Raw genomic sequence first — 19,239 nt, forward strand, 5'->3', positions numbered from 1 at the left:
TAAGAGCTTAGGGGACTTCCCTGGTGGTCCAGTGGCTAAGACTCCACGCTCCCAATGCAGGGGGCCCGGGTTTGATCCCTGGTCAGGGAACTAGAACCCACATGCCGCAACTAAAGATCCCACAGGCCACAACGAAGGTCCCACGTGCCACAACTAAGACCTGATGCAGCCAAATAAATAAATAAATATTTTTTAAAAAAAGAGAGAGAGAAAGAAAGAAAAAAGAAAAAGGAGAGAAAGAAAAAGAGAGGAAGAAAGAGAAAGGAAGGAAGGGAGAGAGAAAGAAAGAGGAGGGGAGGGAGGGAGGCAGGGAGGGAGGGAGGCAGGGAGGAAATGAGCTTAGGAATGACTGACAGGAGCACAGAAGCTTCCAAGGCCCCTCAGCATGCCATTTCCCCAGTGAGGCTGAGCAGAGGCTGGCTCCTCCGTGAGCACGGGCATAGCAGAAAGAACACAGGCTCTGGAACCACACAGACCTAAAACTGGACCCCAGCTTTGCCAATGACTTGCCGTGTGGCCTTGGGAAATTCACTTCCCCTCTCTGCGTCTCAGTCTCCTCATCTGTAAGCGTGTGCTCTGAGAGCAGCAGATCCTAAGGGCTGGGGTGGATGCCTGCAGAAGGCAAGCCCCAGGCAGCATCTGGAAGGCAGTGGCGGCCTGTCTCATCCTGCAGGGGTGGAGGCGGGAACCATTTTTGGAAATGCCACAGTACACATCAGTAAGGTAATAACAGCCCCCAGAGCGTCCTCGGGGCTCCCAGCCCCTCCCCAGGTAGGCTCAGCAGGGGGAAGCTGGAGATGCTGTGCACGTCCTTCGCTGGAGTCCGAATCACTTCTACTCCAGTGGCCTTCAGAGGCTGGAAGCAAGGTCGCAGCGACTCCAGGGGAGCTCAGGACTTGGGCAGAGAGAGGCAGGGCGTGGGCTGGTTGCAGCCTCTGGACCTCAGGCCCCACCTCGGCAAAGTGGGGATAAGCCTTCCTCGAGGGCTCCGAGACTGGACAGTATCTGTCTTGGTTTTTTTTTTGGCTGTGTTGGGTCTTCGTTTCTGTGCGAGGGCTTTCTCTAGTTGCGGCGAGTGGGGGCCACCCTTCATCGCGGTGCGTGGGCCTCTCACTTTCGTGGCCTCTCGTTGCGGAGCACAAGCTCCAGACGCGCAGGCTCAGTAATTGTGGCTCACGGGCCCAGTTGCTCCGCGGCATGTGGGATCTTCCCAGACCAGGGCTCGAACCCGTGTCCCCTGCATAGGCAGGCAGATTCTCAACCACTGCGCCACCAGGGAAGCCCTCTGTCTTGGTTTTTCCCGAAGGAGCCGCACCTCTGGATGAGTCTCTAGCCTCAGGCCCCAAGCTAACTCCAGACACCAACGTGGGTCCAAGAGACAAGGGCCCAGATTACCTCCTACAATGTTCCAGAGGCCACTTCTACCTCACTGGTCCCCGTCATGGCTTAGGCAGAAACAGTCAGACAGCTGGGGTCTCCAGGGGTCTGTGACCCACCAAAAGGTGTGTATATGCACAGAGGCCTAAGGGGGCAGAACCCTGCCACACACATAACATCATGTTGTACACCCTGAAAGAGGTGTGTGCATGTACATACACACAAGGAAAAGGTCTGGAAGGCCACCCACTGAGTCATTATAATGACTTAAGAAACTTTTATTTTGTTTCTCTGAAAGGAACATGTATTGTTTGCACAATAAAGAGAAGGAAAACTGGAGCTGCTGGATGTGTTTAAATAATTAATCTTTCACCCTCCTTGCCCCCCACCGCGGGCACCACACAAGGCACCACACAAGGCTCGCGGCTTAGACCCAGGAGGCCGCATAACCCATGTCTGTGGCGAAACGCACCACCCCACCTAGGGCCCGAGCCAATCAATTAACATGGCTTTTAAAAGATGTTTCCAAATGATGCAGACAGGGAAGAGCGGAAAAGGGAGTCCCTGATCTGAAGAAATCCTTCACTGAAGAGCCGTTCTCTCAAGTGCTTTTCCCTAAGGAGCCTGAAAGTAAGGCCAGGCGTTCTGAGAAGACGCCAAGGACGCAGCTTCATTGTGTTAAAAACTAGCGCCAGGGGAGACCTCAGTGTGACTCCAGCTTCCTCCTTTGAGGAAAAACCCACTTCGATACATCTGGAAAATCCTCACGCACTCAGTATTTTGGGGGCACCTGCTCCAGGCCCTACACTGAGTGCTGGGGACACAGATGCTCCCCTGCCTTCAGGGAGATCTCATCCCGGTGGGGGACAGAGGCGCTGTATGGTTAGTAAGGAAGCCTCGCTGTCAAGGGGCGTGCAGGAGAGCTTCTGAGTGGAGGACCTGGAGGAGGGCAGCCAGCTCAGGTCCAGAGGGTCAGGGAAGACCCCAGCTTTCCCCTGGAGCTGGTGTGGGGATGAACCAAATTGGTCAAACTGCAACCACCAAAATGCTGGCTGTGCAGAATACAATGTTGTTCGTCATGTTTATCTCAGTGCTGGGGACCCCCTCAGAGTCGATCCCTCCTGACGAGCCAGGCGGCTGCACCTGAAGCTGAAAGGAAGGACGCCGGGGATCGTGTGTCTTCTAGACACAACAAGCCTCCCAGGGCCGGACACTTTCTCTTCCAGGACTAGGGAGAACAGAAGTCCCAGTTTACACCTGTCGCCCCAGAGTTATTGTGATAATGTCTCTTTTCACTCAACACATCCTGGTTTGGGGAAAAAAAAATTACAGTCATCCTACCCATCTGTCCACCAAAGCTTCATGGCAATCTTCAAATGTCTCCAGTCAGCGCCAGCCTGCTGGCCAGCCTTAAGATGCCGTCACACCTGTGTCTTCAGCCTTCCTCTGCCCACTTGCCCAGAGGTGAGAACCGCTCAGATGATCGTCACCTGCAGTGAAGCCTCCCCTGACCCCCTAGCTCTACAACCCTCTGTCCATTTTCTGGACTCCTAACCTTGTCACAGTCCTAAGTACTGAGATTCTGCAACAATCTGTTTGCCTTTCTCCTCACTGGTCTGTGAGTTCCTTGCAGACACAGGCTGTGTCTTATTAATCTCCAAATCCTTCCCTCGCAGCCCAAGCACCTGGCTTATGGAGGCATTTGGTAAGTCTGTAAAATTGACGAGCCACCACCAACCATGGCTCCTGTGAAAGTCCCTCTCCCTGGTCCCAGCTGCCTGGCAGAGGTGTCACTCGGGGACACTAACGTTGCTCAGAAGTGGGCAGGAGGCCTGGTTAGGCTGCCACTAACCAGCCAGGAGGCCCTGGGGCTCAGGGTCCCCACGATCCACAAAATTAGGGGCTGATTTGGTCAAACGGTCTCAGTGGAGCCCTACAGCTCAGACATTTTGCAACTCTGAAGTCTGTAACTTTCATCCTTCTTCTGAATAGAAATCAGGCCACCCCCGCAAGTGATATCACAAGCCTCAAAAATATTTGACCCAGCAGTTTCACATGTAGGAACTGAAGCTGTGGAAATAATCACACAAGTACCAAGATTTATATACGAGGACGTTCACTACAGCATCATTCGTAATAAGAAAAACTGTAAACAAATCATGGTATAGCCATATGACAGAATACTGTTAACGATTGCAAGTTTGTGTGCCTGACGCCCAATGAGGCCAAACGGAAACATCAGAGTTTGGAGCAGAGAAAGGTTTATTGCAGGGCCACGCAAGGAGATGGGTGGCTCACGCCCCCCAAAACCCCAAACTACCTGAAAGCTTGCAGCAAAGCATTTTAAAAGGTGAGGGAGGGGTGTGGCTGGTTGTTACAAACTTCTTGGTGCAGGAATCCTTTGTCCCCATAGGTCCGGTCACCATGTTCCTGTAAACCTCCAACAAGCCAAGTATTATTTTCTGCTCTGCAACATTTTATCTAAGTGTAATACTCTTAAAAGGTATAGCGCTTGGGACATTGGGATTGACATATATACACCTGTTGATACTATGTATAAAATAGGTAACTAATGAGAACCTACTGTGTAGCACAGGGAACTCTACTCAATGCTCTGTGGTGACCTAAATGAGAAGGAAGTCCAAAAAAGAGGGGATATATATATATCTATGCGTATAGCTGACTGTAAAGCAACTATACGCCAATTAAAAAAAAAAGGTATAACCTTGAGAATAGGCTGTCCTGAATATTTCAGGCTACGGGCAACATACTTAACTGGAAGCAAAGGCAATAGAACACAAAGATTAAAGTAAAAGAAACAGATCTAACATGGAGTCAGATTTGTTCTTCCCTATTACAATACCATCCACCATTAAAAACCATGTTTTAGTAGAATATTTAACAACATGAGAAAATGGTCATGTTAAATAAATCAAAAGGAGACTACAAAAACAACAGGACCTCGATTTAAAAAAAAAAAAAAGGAAAAGGAAAATCATACATGTTTGCAGACAAACAGGGAAATGTTGAAAGAAAATTCACCAAAATATTAACAGTGGTTTTCTCTGGACACTGGGATTAGATGACCCTTTTTTTTTTTTTTTTTCCTGCATTTTTTACATATTCTTCTACAACATTTTGTAGTTGGAGGGGGGGAAAAGGCTGTTAAAAAATGTCAACCCTCCGTTGTGTGAGGCCAATGGTAGGCAATGGAGGAAAGTGCCATAAATTGTGAAAACCAGAAAATTTCATCAGAACCCTTCCCAAAGCCAGCGGCTGTGCCTTTGGCGGATGTAAATGACATAAACCAGAGGAAAAGCAGGACATGGGCATCAAATGGAGCCGAGACAACCTCCTTGCACACGAAGGTGGCAGGGAAAGCAGCCCACCTCACTGAAAACCCCCAGCCATTATCTGTCCCCAGCTGAGACTGACCTAAAGGCTCCCTCTTGTCCATCTCTATCCTTTCCCCATCCCCTTCCTCAGATCACAAAGACGGTTTCTGGATTTGCCAAGGGCCTGAGAACTTATCCAGTTCCACCCAGGTGTCCTAAGGCCTGCTCTGTGCCAGGCCCTATGTGGGGCACTGCAGTCAAGAGAAATCTGATCAAGACCTGTCTGACCTCCCTCCCTCCCAGGGGAGGAACCCTTCCTGCGGGTCACCCAGCCTCCTCTCGTCCACCTCCGAGGACTGGGAGCTCACTACAACCCATGCAGCTGGGGCCGCGCCCATCAGTCTTGGAATAAAAATCCTCCATCCCAGCCCACCTTACTCCTCAAGGCCTTTCCTCTACCATCCCAAGTCCTGCCTTGTGTTCCATCCAAGGGTGGGGCCCACAGGCAACCAAACCCATTCCCTCACCCCCTCCGTCGTTAGGCATTCAAAAAGCCCTTTCATAATCTCGGGCACAGGCAGCGCTCCCGGCCTTGCCTAGCAGGCAGGTGAGGTGGTGTTTATAGCCCAGGAATAACTGGATGCTAATTCCCTTCGTAGAAGAGCGACTGAAGTTTCAATTCCCTCCTCTATGAACTCTGAACTGGGGCTAGCTGCAGCTGGGAGGCTGCAACTGACGCGGAGCAAGGGGCTGTGTGCACGTGTGCACGCATGCACACGTGCGCGCACACACACGTAGCTCAAAGCCGGCCCACGTCCCCACCCCCAACCAAAGATATTCTTATAAAGAAAGGCCTCGGAAGTAGAAGCCGTCAGCCCCCAACTCCCTCCCCAGTTCTGTCAATGAGTTCACATAACACCCCTACCCTCACTTTCAGGTGAGCAAACCTCTTCCTGCCAGGCGTGGTGTTCCTCGTTAGAAGCAACCCCAGTCCTGTCTGTCCAGTCCCTGTCACACCTCAAGCAGGAGGAGCTGCCGATCCGTTATCCTAGAAACTTAAAGGACAAGTACCATTTCTGCACATGAACAGCGGGTCAAGGCCTCACCTCTCAGACACACCAGCGAGCCCTGAGTCCCACCCACTCCTCGCCCCTCACACGGCTACACCCTCCCCTCCCCTCTCCAACCCCCATTCTCAGACAATCCATTAAGAGACCTTCACCTCCCTGTTGTCCTCAGGCGAGACTTTGGTCCATTGAGGGGTCCGCTCTCTGGGAGGGGGAGGAGTGGGAGCCCACGTTCTGAGAAGCAGGGGTGGGGACACCACCTGGACTCCAGGCCCACCTCCACCGCTAGGGTAACTGTCAGACCAAGTCCCCCACCGTCCCTGAACTTGAGAACAGGGACCCTGCGTCTTCTCACTGTTAAAGACGTTGTCGAGAAGAGGACTGGATGTAAGTTAGTCCTCCTCGGAGGGGCTCCCCGTGGGCACCGACACAGGCCTCACCCCCTGCTGCCCTGCTCCCCGCCAGGACGCTCCCCTTCACCTGGATGCTGGCCCTTGAGGAAGTTTTGAGTGGAAAAGAAGCTCCCTAACCAGCGTTTATATAACAACAACATAAGCATTTTATTTTTTCATTAAGCTTCTTAGTTTCTTAGTATCACAATGGAATGATGAGAAAACAAGACCAAAAAAAAAAACCCCATGGGTCTGCAAATCTCTGACAAACAGCAGAGACTTCAAGGCAATTGAGGGGGAGGGAGGGAGAGGCTTGACAGAAGTGCCAAAGTAGTTCCAACATCATGCCTCTCCTTAGCCGGCTGGGCCGGGAGGGGTGGGGAGGTGGAATGGTGAGAAGGTGGCACTGTCACAGCTGTCCTTGGCGTTTCTGCCTCGTGACTGATACACGCATGATCTGCACGGACCACCCCACAAGGTTTCCCGTTGCCTCCCTGGTACCTGGCCGCATGATCCCTGCCTGCTCCAAACCCCGGGACACCCCGGAGCCAGTTCTGCTGGGTGGGTGGCAGGGGAGGAGCGTGGAGGGGGGTGAGGGCAGGCGACGCCGCTCTGGGCGTGAGAAGCCGAGGAGCGGCCGAGGCCCGTCCGGGAGACACCCGTGGCAGCAGGCGGAGGTGGTGCAGGTGGCGGCGGCAGGAGTCCACGTCCCTTGGGCGGTGAGCAGGCCGCGCCTAGAGCTTCACGGTGCCGGGGGGCAGGCTGTCGTTGCAGAGTCTGTAGTAACGCAGGTCGTTGACCAGCCTGTGCACACTCTGGGTGAACGAGGGCAGGTCCTGGAAGGCAGGGGCACAGCTACAGCCCAGCCCCACCCAACACCCCAAATCACCCCCACCCCACCAGCCACTCCTGTCCCACAGGGCGTCCGGAGCTCTGAGAACATTTGACAAAACGCGAAACTTCACTCATTCTTGCTCCACGTGTCAGCAAAGGCACGGTGGGAGAAAAAGAACAACAACTGATACTGCCCTAGTGCCCACCACGTGCCAGGCCCTGTCCCAAGCAATTCAGAGACAAAAGTCATTTAATCCTCACTGCCAGCCTGCGGGGCAGGTTGTTAGTACCATCATTTGAAGGATGAAGAAAGCGCAGCGCAGACAGATGAAGAAACCTGCCCCGGGTGACACAGTCAGGAAGGGAGGGGATCCAGAGTGGAGTGGCTCCCGAGCACTGCTACGGCTCCCCTCCACCACGGCCAGCCGAGCCACGTCTGCAGAACCCTTCTCCACCCAGGGCTCCAGGCAGGCCCTGCCAATCAAGAGTCACGGTGGCCCATATGTCTCATGACACCTAGCCTGCTAGGCCGCAGAATAGCAGAATACAAACAGAGAAGGCCCCTCACAGCAGGAAGCTCAAATTCAACCATGGACCACTACAGGACCACCCGAGGTCTGCTTCTTCATCTTTGGATTGGGATTACTGAAGGCTGGATTGCAGGTCCACAGGCAAAGTAACATCAACGGTGCCTGTCCACACCCCCAAGGCCACCTGGCTAACCTCTCCTCCTCTTCAAACTTCAGCTCAAAGCCTGCCTCTTCCAAAAAGGCCACTCGGATACGTCCTATTTCCTGGCTCCAGCGGGCTAGGTCGGCGCCTCTGCTCCAAGCTCTCTGAGGCCCTTGGCTCACCCTGCCTGTGGACAGTGAGGGCAGGCTCTGGAGCCAGAACCCCCAGCTCCAGATCCCGCTTCCTGGCTCTACCAATCCCAAGTTCTGTAACTGCCAACCAACTGCTGCCCTTTCTGAGCCTGGGTTCCTCTGTGAAGTGGGGTTAAACAACAGGACCTACACTTCAGAAGGCTGTTGGAAGGCTAAAAAAAAGCTGAGGCAAATAAGGTGCTTGGCTCAGTGTGGTCCACAGAGGGCGCTGTTGCCCATCTTCCCAGCAGGACTCCTTAAAGGCAGGGAGGCATGAGCTCCCGGACACCTGGCACAGGGCTGGAGAAGAAGCCAGCTTCAAATATACAGTGGATGAATGAATGAATGAAGGCGCTGATTCCTTTACTTATTTCATCCTCAAGAAAACAAACCAAGGGATATTTTTAAAATCAGTGGCGCCCAAATGCCAAATTCAAATGTCTTGAATGGAACACGGCAGTACATTTCTGCATTTTTAATAAGCACCCCAGGTGCTCTGATGCATACTTATCAATAGCTTTGAAAACCACTGCTTTAAATCAAGAAGTTGACTGAGAATGACATCATTAGAAACTGATCATTAAATATTAGGATTTGGCCTCCAGGATAAGGATGACAAAATACCCAACTGGCTGAAGTGAACTTAACGAAGCTCAGGAGAAAACAAGATCAACGCCAGGGAGAGAAAGATTCCAGACAAGGGAAAACAGGAGCTGAGTCTAAGAAAGAACTACCCTGACACGTATCACAGACGAGACAAGCAAGGAAGACGAAGAGCTTGCTCCAGCAAGAGCAACACGCAACCCTGGACGCTGAAGTGGAACGTGGACGGGCTGTTCTCGCACGGCGGTCGGGTCAACACCACCAAGAGGATGTGGGAGAAAGAGAAGGTGTCACTGCATCAAGTGTGAGTGGCTGAAAGACGAAAATTACTTATTCGATAGGAAAAGTTCCAGGAAGAGCCTCTTGGCGGGTGAGCAGCCAAGACTGAGCAGCTGAAACTGGAAGGAGGAGGACAGGTGAGGGCCCAGCAAGGAGGCCCCAGGACAGGAGAGGCTGGGCACCACGGGACCCGGACACACTAGCAACGATGGCTTCACGTGCATCCACAGGCCTCACCACCCCAGTTCCCACTCAAGGGGCTGCCCAGGCGGAACAGCCCACCTGACCGGCTCTGGGTGGTCAGTGGGAGGCAAGAGCGTGAGCGCTGTGAGGCTCCTCCCAGGGCCTGGCAGCAGGTCAGCCCCGCTGAGCCTGGCATCTGGAAGAGCCCAGGGCCCCACCGCTAACCCCTGGTGCTTGGGCTCCCAAGCACCAATCTTCACGGCCTGTCTGCAAGTCCGGGCTGTACTGGCTCACGACCCAGAGGAAACAAGAGCTGGGGGCCCCAGTCAGAGGTGGGCTCGACAGAGTGCAAAGAAGCTGAGACAAATCAGGCGGACGGCTGGGGGGCCAGAACCGGGCCCAGTAGCTGAGACGAAGAATATACGTGCTGCAGAGGCCACCACTGGGGGACAGCGTGTGCCCCTCAATCCAGCCACGGCACCGAGTCATCCAGGAGCCGCACAAGCTACAGTGGAGCCGCCGGGGGCACAAAGCACGCGCGAGGCAGCCTGCCCCCTCCTCTTGGAATAGGTGCCAGGCTTGAGAGCCCACGCCTGCCCTCCCTTTAGCCTGGCCTCTCTCTCCTCACCCGATCCATCTTGAAATTCCGCCCCAGCACATTTTTCTGGTTGGCATCCACACCGTCACAGCTGGTCAGGAACTCTGGGAGGAAGGCCGCGAAAAAGCCATCGAAGTCCACAGAGGCCATGTTGTAAATGGCGATGCCAATCTCCTCCTGCAGGAGGTCGTGGGACTTGTGAACCAGGACCTGGAGCAGCACGTTCACAAACTGAAAGAGCATGGTGGTCCGGAAGATCTTCTGCAGACAGAGAGGGAGCAGGGTGAGTGAAGGCCGGGCGGGCTCCCTGCCTACTTCCCGTCGTGCTCCGCAGCCACTGACCTGAGGAGGGTGGCCTCGACCTGGGCCCACCACACCTCTGATGAAGAAACCTTCACCTGAGAGCTGGGGCACTCACCTTGTGGTACAGCTTCTGCTTGGTGTTGAGAGTCTCCAAGTAAAAGAGATTTTGTTTAAATAGGTGGATGTCAGGCTGGAGAAAGGACTGTCCAAAAGCCTAGGAAATAAGACCACCATTTTATAAGCAGCCTTTCAACACCCTCAGATCCAGCCCTTCTAGGGCACCTCCCTACGCCCAAAGAACTGACACTTGGCGGCGGTTCCCCACGCTGACGCAGGGCGGGGGCACCTACTGCCTCATTCTCCTGGCCTGTCTGGTCAGATCTTTGGAACGCTCCTGTGTAGTCTGAGCTCCCAAGTCCTCCCCACTGGGCCTCACTTATTTGGTCTCATCTTGCACCTTTTGTAATTAACCTCCACACCTTCACAGGATCTGTCTTTGAAGGAAGCAGCTAACACCTCTAGGCAAGTACCTCAGCCGTCTTAGCAGATACCAGAGGCTGCCCTCCCCGCCTCAAGCCAACCACTCGCCCGTAAGCCACCCTCTCCTTGGCATCCCAGGTCTTATAAACCACAAATCCTTGAAGGCTCCTTCACACCTGGCTGCCTCTGCCTTAGGGTTAAGCAATAGCAAGTTTTTAAACTGCTTTGCAGTTTCTGGGCTGTGGAAGTTTCCAGTTCACCCCGCACCCCAAACACAAAGAGCCCTGCTCCCCCAGAAAGTGACTGAGGAGGAGTGGGGGAGGCGAGTGAAATGCAAACCCAGTGGTGGGCAGTACACTCCCCAGAATAAGCCGGTGATGGCCTCGTCATTCTGTCCCTGGGCTCCTAAACTATGAGAAGGAGGTCTTATAACCCCTGCTGTAGTGATAAAATCTCCATGATGCCCAATTGTTTTATTTAGTTTTTAAAGTCGGGTTTATTGAAGTGTAACACAGAGTGAAATTCACCCTTTTGAGAGTCACCATTGTGTAATTCTGACCAACACAGAGAGTCATCTAACCACCACAACGATCAGAACAGAACATTTCCTTCTCCCAAAAAGTTCCCTCATGCCCCCTTTGTGGTCAGTCCTCTCCTCTTACCCCGAGGTAACCACTGCTCACTCTCTGTTCCCCTGGATTTGCCTTTTCCAGAACATGTGTCATATGATGGAATGGAATCAGCAGTATATAGCCCTTTGGAGCCGGACTCTTACACCTGGTGGAATGTATTGGGAGGTCACTGTGTTGTGCGAATGAGAACAGGTTCCTTTTTACTTGCTGAGGAGCAGGTGCCACAGTCTGTTTATCAAGCCACTGGCTGATGGATATTTGAATTGTTTCCAGCTTTTGGCAATTATGAAAAAAGCTGCTATAACATCTGTGTATAGGTTGGGGGGAATATATGTTTTCATTTATCTTAGGTAAAATATTTAGAGGTGGGATTGCTAGATCACATAGTAATTACATGTTTAACTTTATAAGAAACTGCCAAACTGTGAGGCTGTTTTCCAAAGTGGCTTTTACCCGCCCTGAGTGGAGGACCAGCCATCAAGAGTCTTGAAACCAAGGACAGAGTGGAAGAGGGAGGTAGGAGGGGAAGGAGAGGAGGCACTTGAATACTCCAAATCCAGGCCCGTGATGGGGTGTCAGAGATGGAAGTGCATGAAAGTAACTGCAAAGACCAGGGGTGCGACATCCGCTCTTCCACACAGGGAGAGCGCGTGAGCGTGTGTGTGCGCGCGCACGCTGGGAGGAAGCCGAATGGAAGAACGGTAGAATCCCGCTGGTTTCCCCGTGACGAAAAGCTAGCACTGAAAAACCAAAAAATAAAAATAACTCTCTACTTCAGCCGAGGCTTAGAATAAAAAAGTTGTACGACTGAGTGCAGAACAAGGAGTGCGCCTGGAAGCGGTCCCTGAGCAGCCGGCCACGCCGGCACAGGGAGGCCGCCCGTCTCCCACAGTGGTGTGTGCTCAGCCCCCAGAGCTCACTCTCTAGGGTTTAACAGTCGCACTTGATCAGAAAGGGAGACAGTCACAGGGCAGTGTTTCTCCCAACATGGTACAAGCCAGAATTCTCTCTCAAAAATGCAGATCAACTAACACAGTGCTGCAGGTAAGGAGGGCCCCAGGTGGTCCTGACGTGGGCAGCCTCCTCACACGTGGGGCAACTCTGCTATAAGGCAGAGGGAACTGAGACGTATCCAGCATCCTGGGTGCCAGGAACGCTGTGTACACTCTCATTTAACCCCACAACAAACCCACGAAATAGGCACTATTATCCCTACTTCACAGATGGAGAGACTGAGGCTCCAAGACGTTAACTAATTTCATAGGTACTAAGAGGTAGAGCTGAGCTTCAGACCCAAGACCACGAGGCTTCAAAGTGCCACTCCGTGGCGCCTGCTGCAGTGGCCACATTAGAGGCAGTGGGACCACATGCCACAGAAGCAAAGCAAGGGACCGTCGGCCAGTGGACCCAGGTGGTGTCCAGAATGATGCGTGTCTGTTCCTGGATCACAAGGCAGCCTCACCAGCTCTGCCCCATTACCTGCATGATGGCACTGAACTGAGGCTCATTCTCCATCTGCTCCTCAGCAATCCCCCTCTGGACACTGGCCAGGACGGTGGACCTGAAGAAGTACCTCCAGTTGTGATGCAGCGTCCGGAAAAGGAGCTCAAACAGCTCAGCCTTCACATCAGGGGAGGGGCGCTGCGGAGACACACACAGACCCTCAGACCTTCAGGGAGCCACTCACAGCCTGGGCCCAGAGCAGCAAAGAGGCCTGAGAGATGCCTCCTAACAGCCAGCAGCGGGTTGGCTTTCCACCCTCACTCTCGTCCTGTCAAGCCCCCTGTGGGCCAGCAGTTCAAACGAGGAGTTCTTTGGCAGAGACATGGTCACAGTTGAGACACACAATGCCTGGGTCGGTGCCAAGGGGCCCTTTTTTCTTTTTCTTTTTTTTTTTTTTTTTTAAAGAAATTCACGTTCTTTTATTTATTTATTTATGACTGTGTTGAGTCTTCGTTTCTGTGCGAGGGCTTTCTCTAGTTGCGGCAAGCGGGGACCACTCTTCATCGCGGTGCACAGGCCTCTCACCATCGCAGCCTCTCTTGTTGCGGAGCACAGGCTCCAGACACGCAGGCTCAGTAATTGTGGCTCACGGGCCCAGTTGCTCCGTGGCATGTGGGATCTTCCCAGACCAGGGCTCGAACCCGTGTCCCCTGCATTGGCAGGCAGATTCCCAACCACTGCGCCACCAGGGAAGCCCCCGGGGCCCTTTTTCTGATGGAAGCACTCAGCTTTTTAAGCTAAGAAAAGAAGGCTCCTAAATGGAAAACAATTAGGAATATGGATTTCCTGCTGAGCAAGCAGCTGATCTGATCTGTCACATCTTCTTGGTGGTGCTGTTCCTTTGTCAGTATAAAAAAAGAGCTGTCCCAGCTAACCTGTTGGTCTTATGCAACCTCTGAGGATAAAGACAAATAAGAAGGCTTAAAAGAGGTTCTGCCCTCTATAGAAAAGGAGTTTAAAGAGCACTTAGAAACCACCGACAGCAGCGTTAGAGGGCCTCCGGGTGGAAGCAGCACCCCGGGGGAGGCACAGTGTGGCGCTAACTGCTCTCCCAGCCTGTCTCCTTTCTCAGGCAAGAGGAGGGGGTGAGGGAGGCAGGCTCAGCAATAATTTTCACATTTATCCAAAAATCTCCAAGTCACTGAAGAGCACGACAGGTCACATTATTCCACAGGTCTCAGCAGAATTAAAAATTATAAGGCCCAGATCTATTTAATTCAGCTTTGATTAAAGTTAAATTAAGACCAGGGGGCACCAACTTCCATGGCAGGAATCCTCAGAGGGCGCAGGTGTGTTTAATGATGCAAAGCAACTGGACTTACTTAAGCCTTAGTTTGGGCAGTTAGGAAGGTTAGCCCTTATTTACGTAACTATTACAGAAAACTTAAGTTAAATATATATTTATTCTGAATTTTGTCATGCTGAGTGGCTGTTTTCTAAGAAGGACAAAGAGCTTTCTAATGATGAAAGCTTTGAATGGTTCTAAGAACTTGTTTTGTATCCTTGAGATCATGAAAGTTCTTAATAGGAAAGTGTTATGAAGTGTTATTACTACAACATTTGTTATGTTTGCTGGAGAAAACCAGATATTCACCTAAAGTTCTAAATTGTTTGCCATGGGACACTGATCTTACTTACCAACCAACCTTGTGACAATTAACCTGTTATGCTTACACTAGATTAGTTCTAATTAACTCAACCAATATAAAAAAACCATACTAAGCTAATGGCATTCTTTCTCAGAAAAAAAATTATAAGAAAAATAAAATAACTAACAAATTAGCTTTAAAACACAACCCATTTTCCTCAATATTTCATTCCCTCCCCCATCTCAGGCAGGAGGCAGCACAGGGGACCACCCCAGCCCCTCATACCTCGGCGATGATGGGATACACCTGCTCCATGCACAGGGAGATGATACTGGGGAGGAAGGGCTTGAACACCTGGCCAGGCTCCTGGACCACCACCTGCAGGATCTTCAGGAACTTCTCAACCACCCGGCAGCCAGTACTGCCTTCGTGGAGGATGCTCTCGGCCAACTGTTCTCTGCAGACAGAGAAAGCACACAGTAGCCAAGAAAACGTTTCTCTGGGGAGCAGCATGAAAACCAACACTTGTGGCAAGTGAAGGAAAGGAGCAAAAAGTCCCACACTTTGTAGCCAGGTCGCACCACTGCTCATGTGGAGTCTGAAAACCCTGGACACAGCGGGTCTGTGGTTACCTGGTAAACATATTGAGGAAAGTCTGTATGATCTGCTCAGTGAAAGGCACGCCCATCTGTACTCTAAGGCCTCGAAACAGAGTGAGGAAGAAACTCAGCATCTCATCAGTCACATCTAAATAAAGGGACAAAGCAAATGATCAGAGGCACGTACACAGGGATAAACAGAAGCCCTTGGCTTGATGCACTTCCTTCTGCAATCTGCACTATCCTTTCTCTCTAAGGCTTCCTGCTGGAAGAAATTTCCCCAACACCATCACAGCCAATGATGGAAAGTGGGAAATGATTAAGGATGTGCTGAGAAAACTGCTCTGGCACAGAGAACTCTGCCTGATGGCTCATGATAGGAAAAGAAGGTCATCTCGAAGCCGCCCTCACTGCCCAGCACCCAGCGCCACGCAGAATTCTCACTGCAGGTGGGTTATTCTGTACTCGCTGATGCAACTACTGAACTGGGTCAGCCCCTGAGGGCTTCAGCCACTTCTCTATGACTGATAATCTGCAGTTGGGTCCAGGGTCAAGTGGCTGAAAGTGGACAGTGAGGGTGTACTCAGATTGCATGGCCCTGGGCTATTAAATAGATTAACTGCAGAAAATACTGGTTACATTTAGCGTGGCTCCACTTCCAGATCTAAACAATCATATTGTACAGTACGCTCTGGCTTGAACCACACACACTCAGGGGTAATCTGAGTGACTGAGAAGCCCTGGATATTTCTCTCGTAAGACTAACAAGACCACTGTAAGTGGTCATGAAAGCCAGGCGAGTACATCCAGAGACCCAGAGAGAGCCTCTCTGAGTGACAGTGACAGTGTGCGCAGGTGAAGCATCTCAGCAAAATCCACCTTGCCATGTAAGTAAATAAGTGGAACTATCAGAAAAGTTCTCTGTCCCGCTGCAATGCCCCTCTTACTCCCATCCATTCATGTTCCCAAGTGACTCAGCGACACACGACATAACCGCCCTCCGCCTTCACCATCTAGGCCAACCCCACCGACTGACTTGGCCTGCCCTGCAGAGCTAAGCAGTTACTCTGGTCCTTGTCAGCACCACCCAGCAGTGAGGCCTGCGGCCAGCTCCTACCTGACTGATGGATAAAAGCTGGAAAGAGGGCCAGGGAGACCTGAACGGATTCCTGCAGGGACTGGTAGCAGATCTGTCGGGACTTGGTGGATTCCCCGGAGATATTCTCCACGATATCTTCTAAGACACTAAGTGTCTGGTGGATAATCACTTTGGCTGCAAACCAAGATTAAGTTGCCTGTTATGACTTGTCTGAGGATAAAGCAGGGTAAGAGGGAACACAGGGAAGGGGAAGAAACCTGCAAAGTTATTCAGAGGACAATCACACAGAAGTCTCTCTTGAGTGAGTTATCAATCTCTCTCTGTATCTCTCTTTCTACATCCTTTTCTTCCTTTTTTTGTTCCCTTTTTACTGTCAGGACTCCAGTTGCCTGCCAGCCAGCCTGCTCAGTTTTTTGCCTCTATCCACCTGAAACATGTCCACAGAGAAGATGAAATGTCCCTCAGGTTAGGTGTCTTGGACTTAATCAAGACTGTAAGATGGTGAATAGACCAGTGAGAATGTTAAGTGTCACAAGGTAATCATCACAGGCAAGAATGGACACATGCAGATCAAACACCCTCCTTCAACTCCAGACATGGCTCCAGCCCGGTAATCCACACAAGCACCTGCCATGCACATCTACTGCTGCTGTGTTAAGGAATCAACTGCCTGATCAACCCTTGGTCTATTGGGCCTGAGGGCCTGAAAAAATATATACAATTATTGTTATTATGTTGCATTATATTATATTGTAATATATATTGTATTATATGTTACTGACAATAAATACTTCTAACAATCCCCTGATGTAAGAGCTCACTGATGACTCCATACAGCACACGGGGCAAACAGAGGCAGTGGCTAGCAAACAGGCAGGATCTCAGAGGACAGAGCAAGGGCCTGGGTCAGAGGGGCCTGGATGTGAATTGCACGTGGTCAACACAGCTACACATGGGGGCAGGATCCTCATCGGTACACCAGGGTTGGCCAATAGCCCCCACCTTTGCAGGGTTGCTGTTTGAGGATTAGAGACAAGGTTCAGAATGATTCTCGCAAAGCACCTGACGTATCAGGAGATCCAGCACAGGGAAGTTGTCACCACTCCCCAGCACCTGTGGGGTTTCTCTTCCCACCGGCTGCCTCAAGAAGCCCCACAGGGCTCAGCCTGAGCTTGACAGACTCGACCCTGGCGGAGCTCCAGAGGAGGAACCGGAGCTGGACTGAGAGCCAGCCTCCACCTGCTAGGGCTCTCCGGGTGGCCCTGACCCCGAGCCCACCAGACTCTGTGAGGGCTGCAGCAGCTTCCAGGGAAGGGGACAGCAGAAAGAATCCAGGCTTTAGAGGTGCATTGGGACCTGACTCCTGACTCTGCTTATTCTGAATCTCGGTTTCCTCATCTGAAAACGTGGAGAGATGATACCACCTCACTCATAGGACTGGGCATGAAAGAAGACAATGGCTCGCAACAGGCCTGGTCCACTCAAGGCTGGTCACAGGGATGCTAGAAACTGAGCTCCTGAAGAAGCCATTCACTCACAACACTACCAGCACACGGATGCTCACTGAGCCGGAAAACTGCACCCGGCAGACGCTTCCCCAAGAACACACAAGGCACAGGGAAGGCAAACAGAGTCAAGAGACCAAAATCTGACCTCTGATGTGAGCGTATTTAAACAAGAACCAAGATTTATTCACAAAAATGTGCAAGTGGAAAACTAAAAGCACAATTAAATATGCAATAATAGGAAAATGGATTAAATATGCAAAAATTGGAAATATGTAAATTGGTACTTCCACAGGATAGGATGCTATAAAACCATTAAAAACACTGCTTTCAAGAAGAAAGGCTAATTAATAATAATAAAAAAAAAGGTGGCGGGGGGCTTCCCTGGTGGCGCAGTGGATAAGAATCTACCTGCCAATGCAGGGGACACGGGTTTGAGCTCTGGTCCGGGAAGATCCCACATGCCGCGGAGCAACTAAGCCCGTGTGCCACAACTACTGAGCCTGCGTGCTACAGCCCACGAGCCACAACTACTGAGCCCGTGTGCCACAACTACTGAAGCCCATGCACCTAGAGCCCGTGCTCTGCAACAAGAGAAGCCACTGCAATGAGAAGCCTGTGCAACACAATGAAGAGTAGCCCCCGCTCATCACAACTAGAGAAAGCCCGCACTCAGCAACCAAGACCCAACATAGCCAAAAATAAATAAACAAACAAACAAATAAATAAATAAATTTTTTTTTAAAAAAAGAAGAAGAAGAAGAAAGGGGCAATGTGGTGAAGAGCAACGGATCTGGAGCCAGTCAGACCTAAATCACACTCCTGACGCCACCACTTTCCCTGTGATCCAGAGCAATGTACACCGGCCAGGCCTGGGGTGGGGGGTAGGGGGTACGGGATACCTTTATTGTGGAGACATTGGCAGACACTCCCTGAAGCTGGTGATCACACTGAGCATCGCCAATAATGGGATAAACAGAAGCGATGCAGTGGAAGTACACGTCACCACCTGGGTGGTGTTCCTGCCAAAAACTGTTGGAAACAACCAGACAGAATAAGATTATGGGACTTTCTACAAGAAAAGAGGTCTGGACGCTTTAAAAATGTCAATGTCATGACAAACAAAAACTAGGAATATTTTTCTTTATTAAGAAACTAAAGAGATGTGACAATCAAATGTAACTCATGATCCTTGAAGGTATCCTTTTTTAAAAAGCAAAAAAGGACAGTTTGATAAGAACTAGGGAAAATTTAAATGTGGTCTATATATTAAACAACATTATTGTAACAATGTTCCACAGCTTGGTTGGCTGTGTTAATGGTGTTCTGGTAATATAAGAGAATATCTTGTTCTCAAAGATAAAGGTTAAGTACTCAGGGATAAAGTGTTGATGTCACCAACTTCCTTTAAATGGCTCAGTTAAAAAGAAAAAGTGTGTGTGAGGTTGGGGAGAACACAAATGTGGCAAAATATTAACAATTGGTGAATCCTGGTGAAAGACATCAGTTTCTCATTTACTTAATCTTTTTTTAAAAATTTTTTTATTGAAATATAGTTGATTTACAATGTTGTTTTAATTGGAATGGGGGTTTAATTCTGTTTTACTACCATGTATTTTCTTGGCTGCTTTGGGTCTTCATTGCTGCACGTGGGCTTCTTCTCTAGTTGCCGCAAGCGGGAGCTACTCTTTGTTACAATGTGTGAGCTTCTCATTGTGGTGGCTTCTCTTGTTGCGGAGCACGGGCTCTAGGTGCACAGGCTTCAGTAGTTGCAGCACGCAAGCTCAGTAGTTGTGGTTCACGGGGTCTAGAGCACAGGCTCAGTAGTTGTGGCGCACGGACTTAGTTGCTCTGCAGCATGTGGCATCTTCCTGGACCAGGGATCGAACCCGTGTCCCCTGCATTGGCAGGTGGATTCTTAACCACTGTGCCACCAAGGAAGTCCCTCGTTTACTTAATCTTTTAACTGTTCTGTAGGTTTGGAAATTTTTCAAAGTA

At 50.8% G+C, this 19,239-nt stretch overlaps 1 protein-coding gene across 5 annotated transcripts in view; it reads right to left on the reverse strand.

The window, feature by feature from the left end:
- Positions 1-6,314: 6,314 nt before the first annotated feature.
- Positions 6,315-19,239, reverse strand: part of XPO6 (exportin 6) — a 111,364-nt gene continuing 98,439 nt past the window's right edge. For 4 of the 5 annotated variants that reach the window (XM_082429319.1, XM_082429317.1, XM_082429316.1 and 1 more), the window contains 7 exons: positions 15,755-15,910; positions 14,671-14,785; positions 14,324-14,495; positions 12,426-12,587; positions 9,950-10,048; positions 9,562-9,792; positions 6,315-7,007 (listed from right to left, as the gene is read on the reverse strand). In XM_082429319.1, the coding sequence (XP_082285445.1) occupies positions 6,906-7,007; positions 9,562-9,792; positions 9,950-10,048; positions 12,426-12,587; positions 14,324-14,495; positions 14,671-14,785; positions 15,755-15,910 (1,037 nt within the window). In that variant the 3' untranslated portion in view covers positions 6,315-6,905. The remainder of the gene's footprint in view (positions 7,008-9,561; positions 9,793-9,949; positions 10,049-12,425; positions 12,588-14,323; positions 14,496-14,670; positions 14,786-15,754; positions 15,911-19,239) is intronic. The other variant, XM_082429320.1, reaches the window with a different exon arrangement.

This window comes from Balaenoptera physalus (assembly GCF_965194825.1).
Source record: "Balaenoptera physalus genome assembly, chromosome: 16".
NCBI lineage: Eukaryota > Metazoa > Chordata > Mammalia > Artiodactyla > Balaenopteridae > Balaenoptera > Balaenoptera physalus.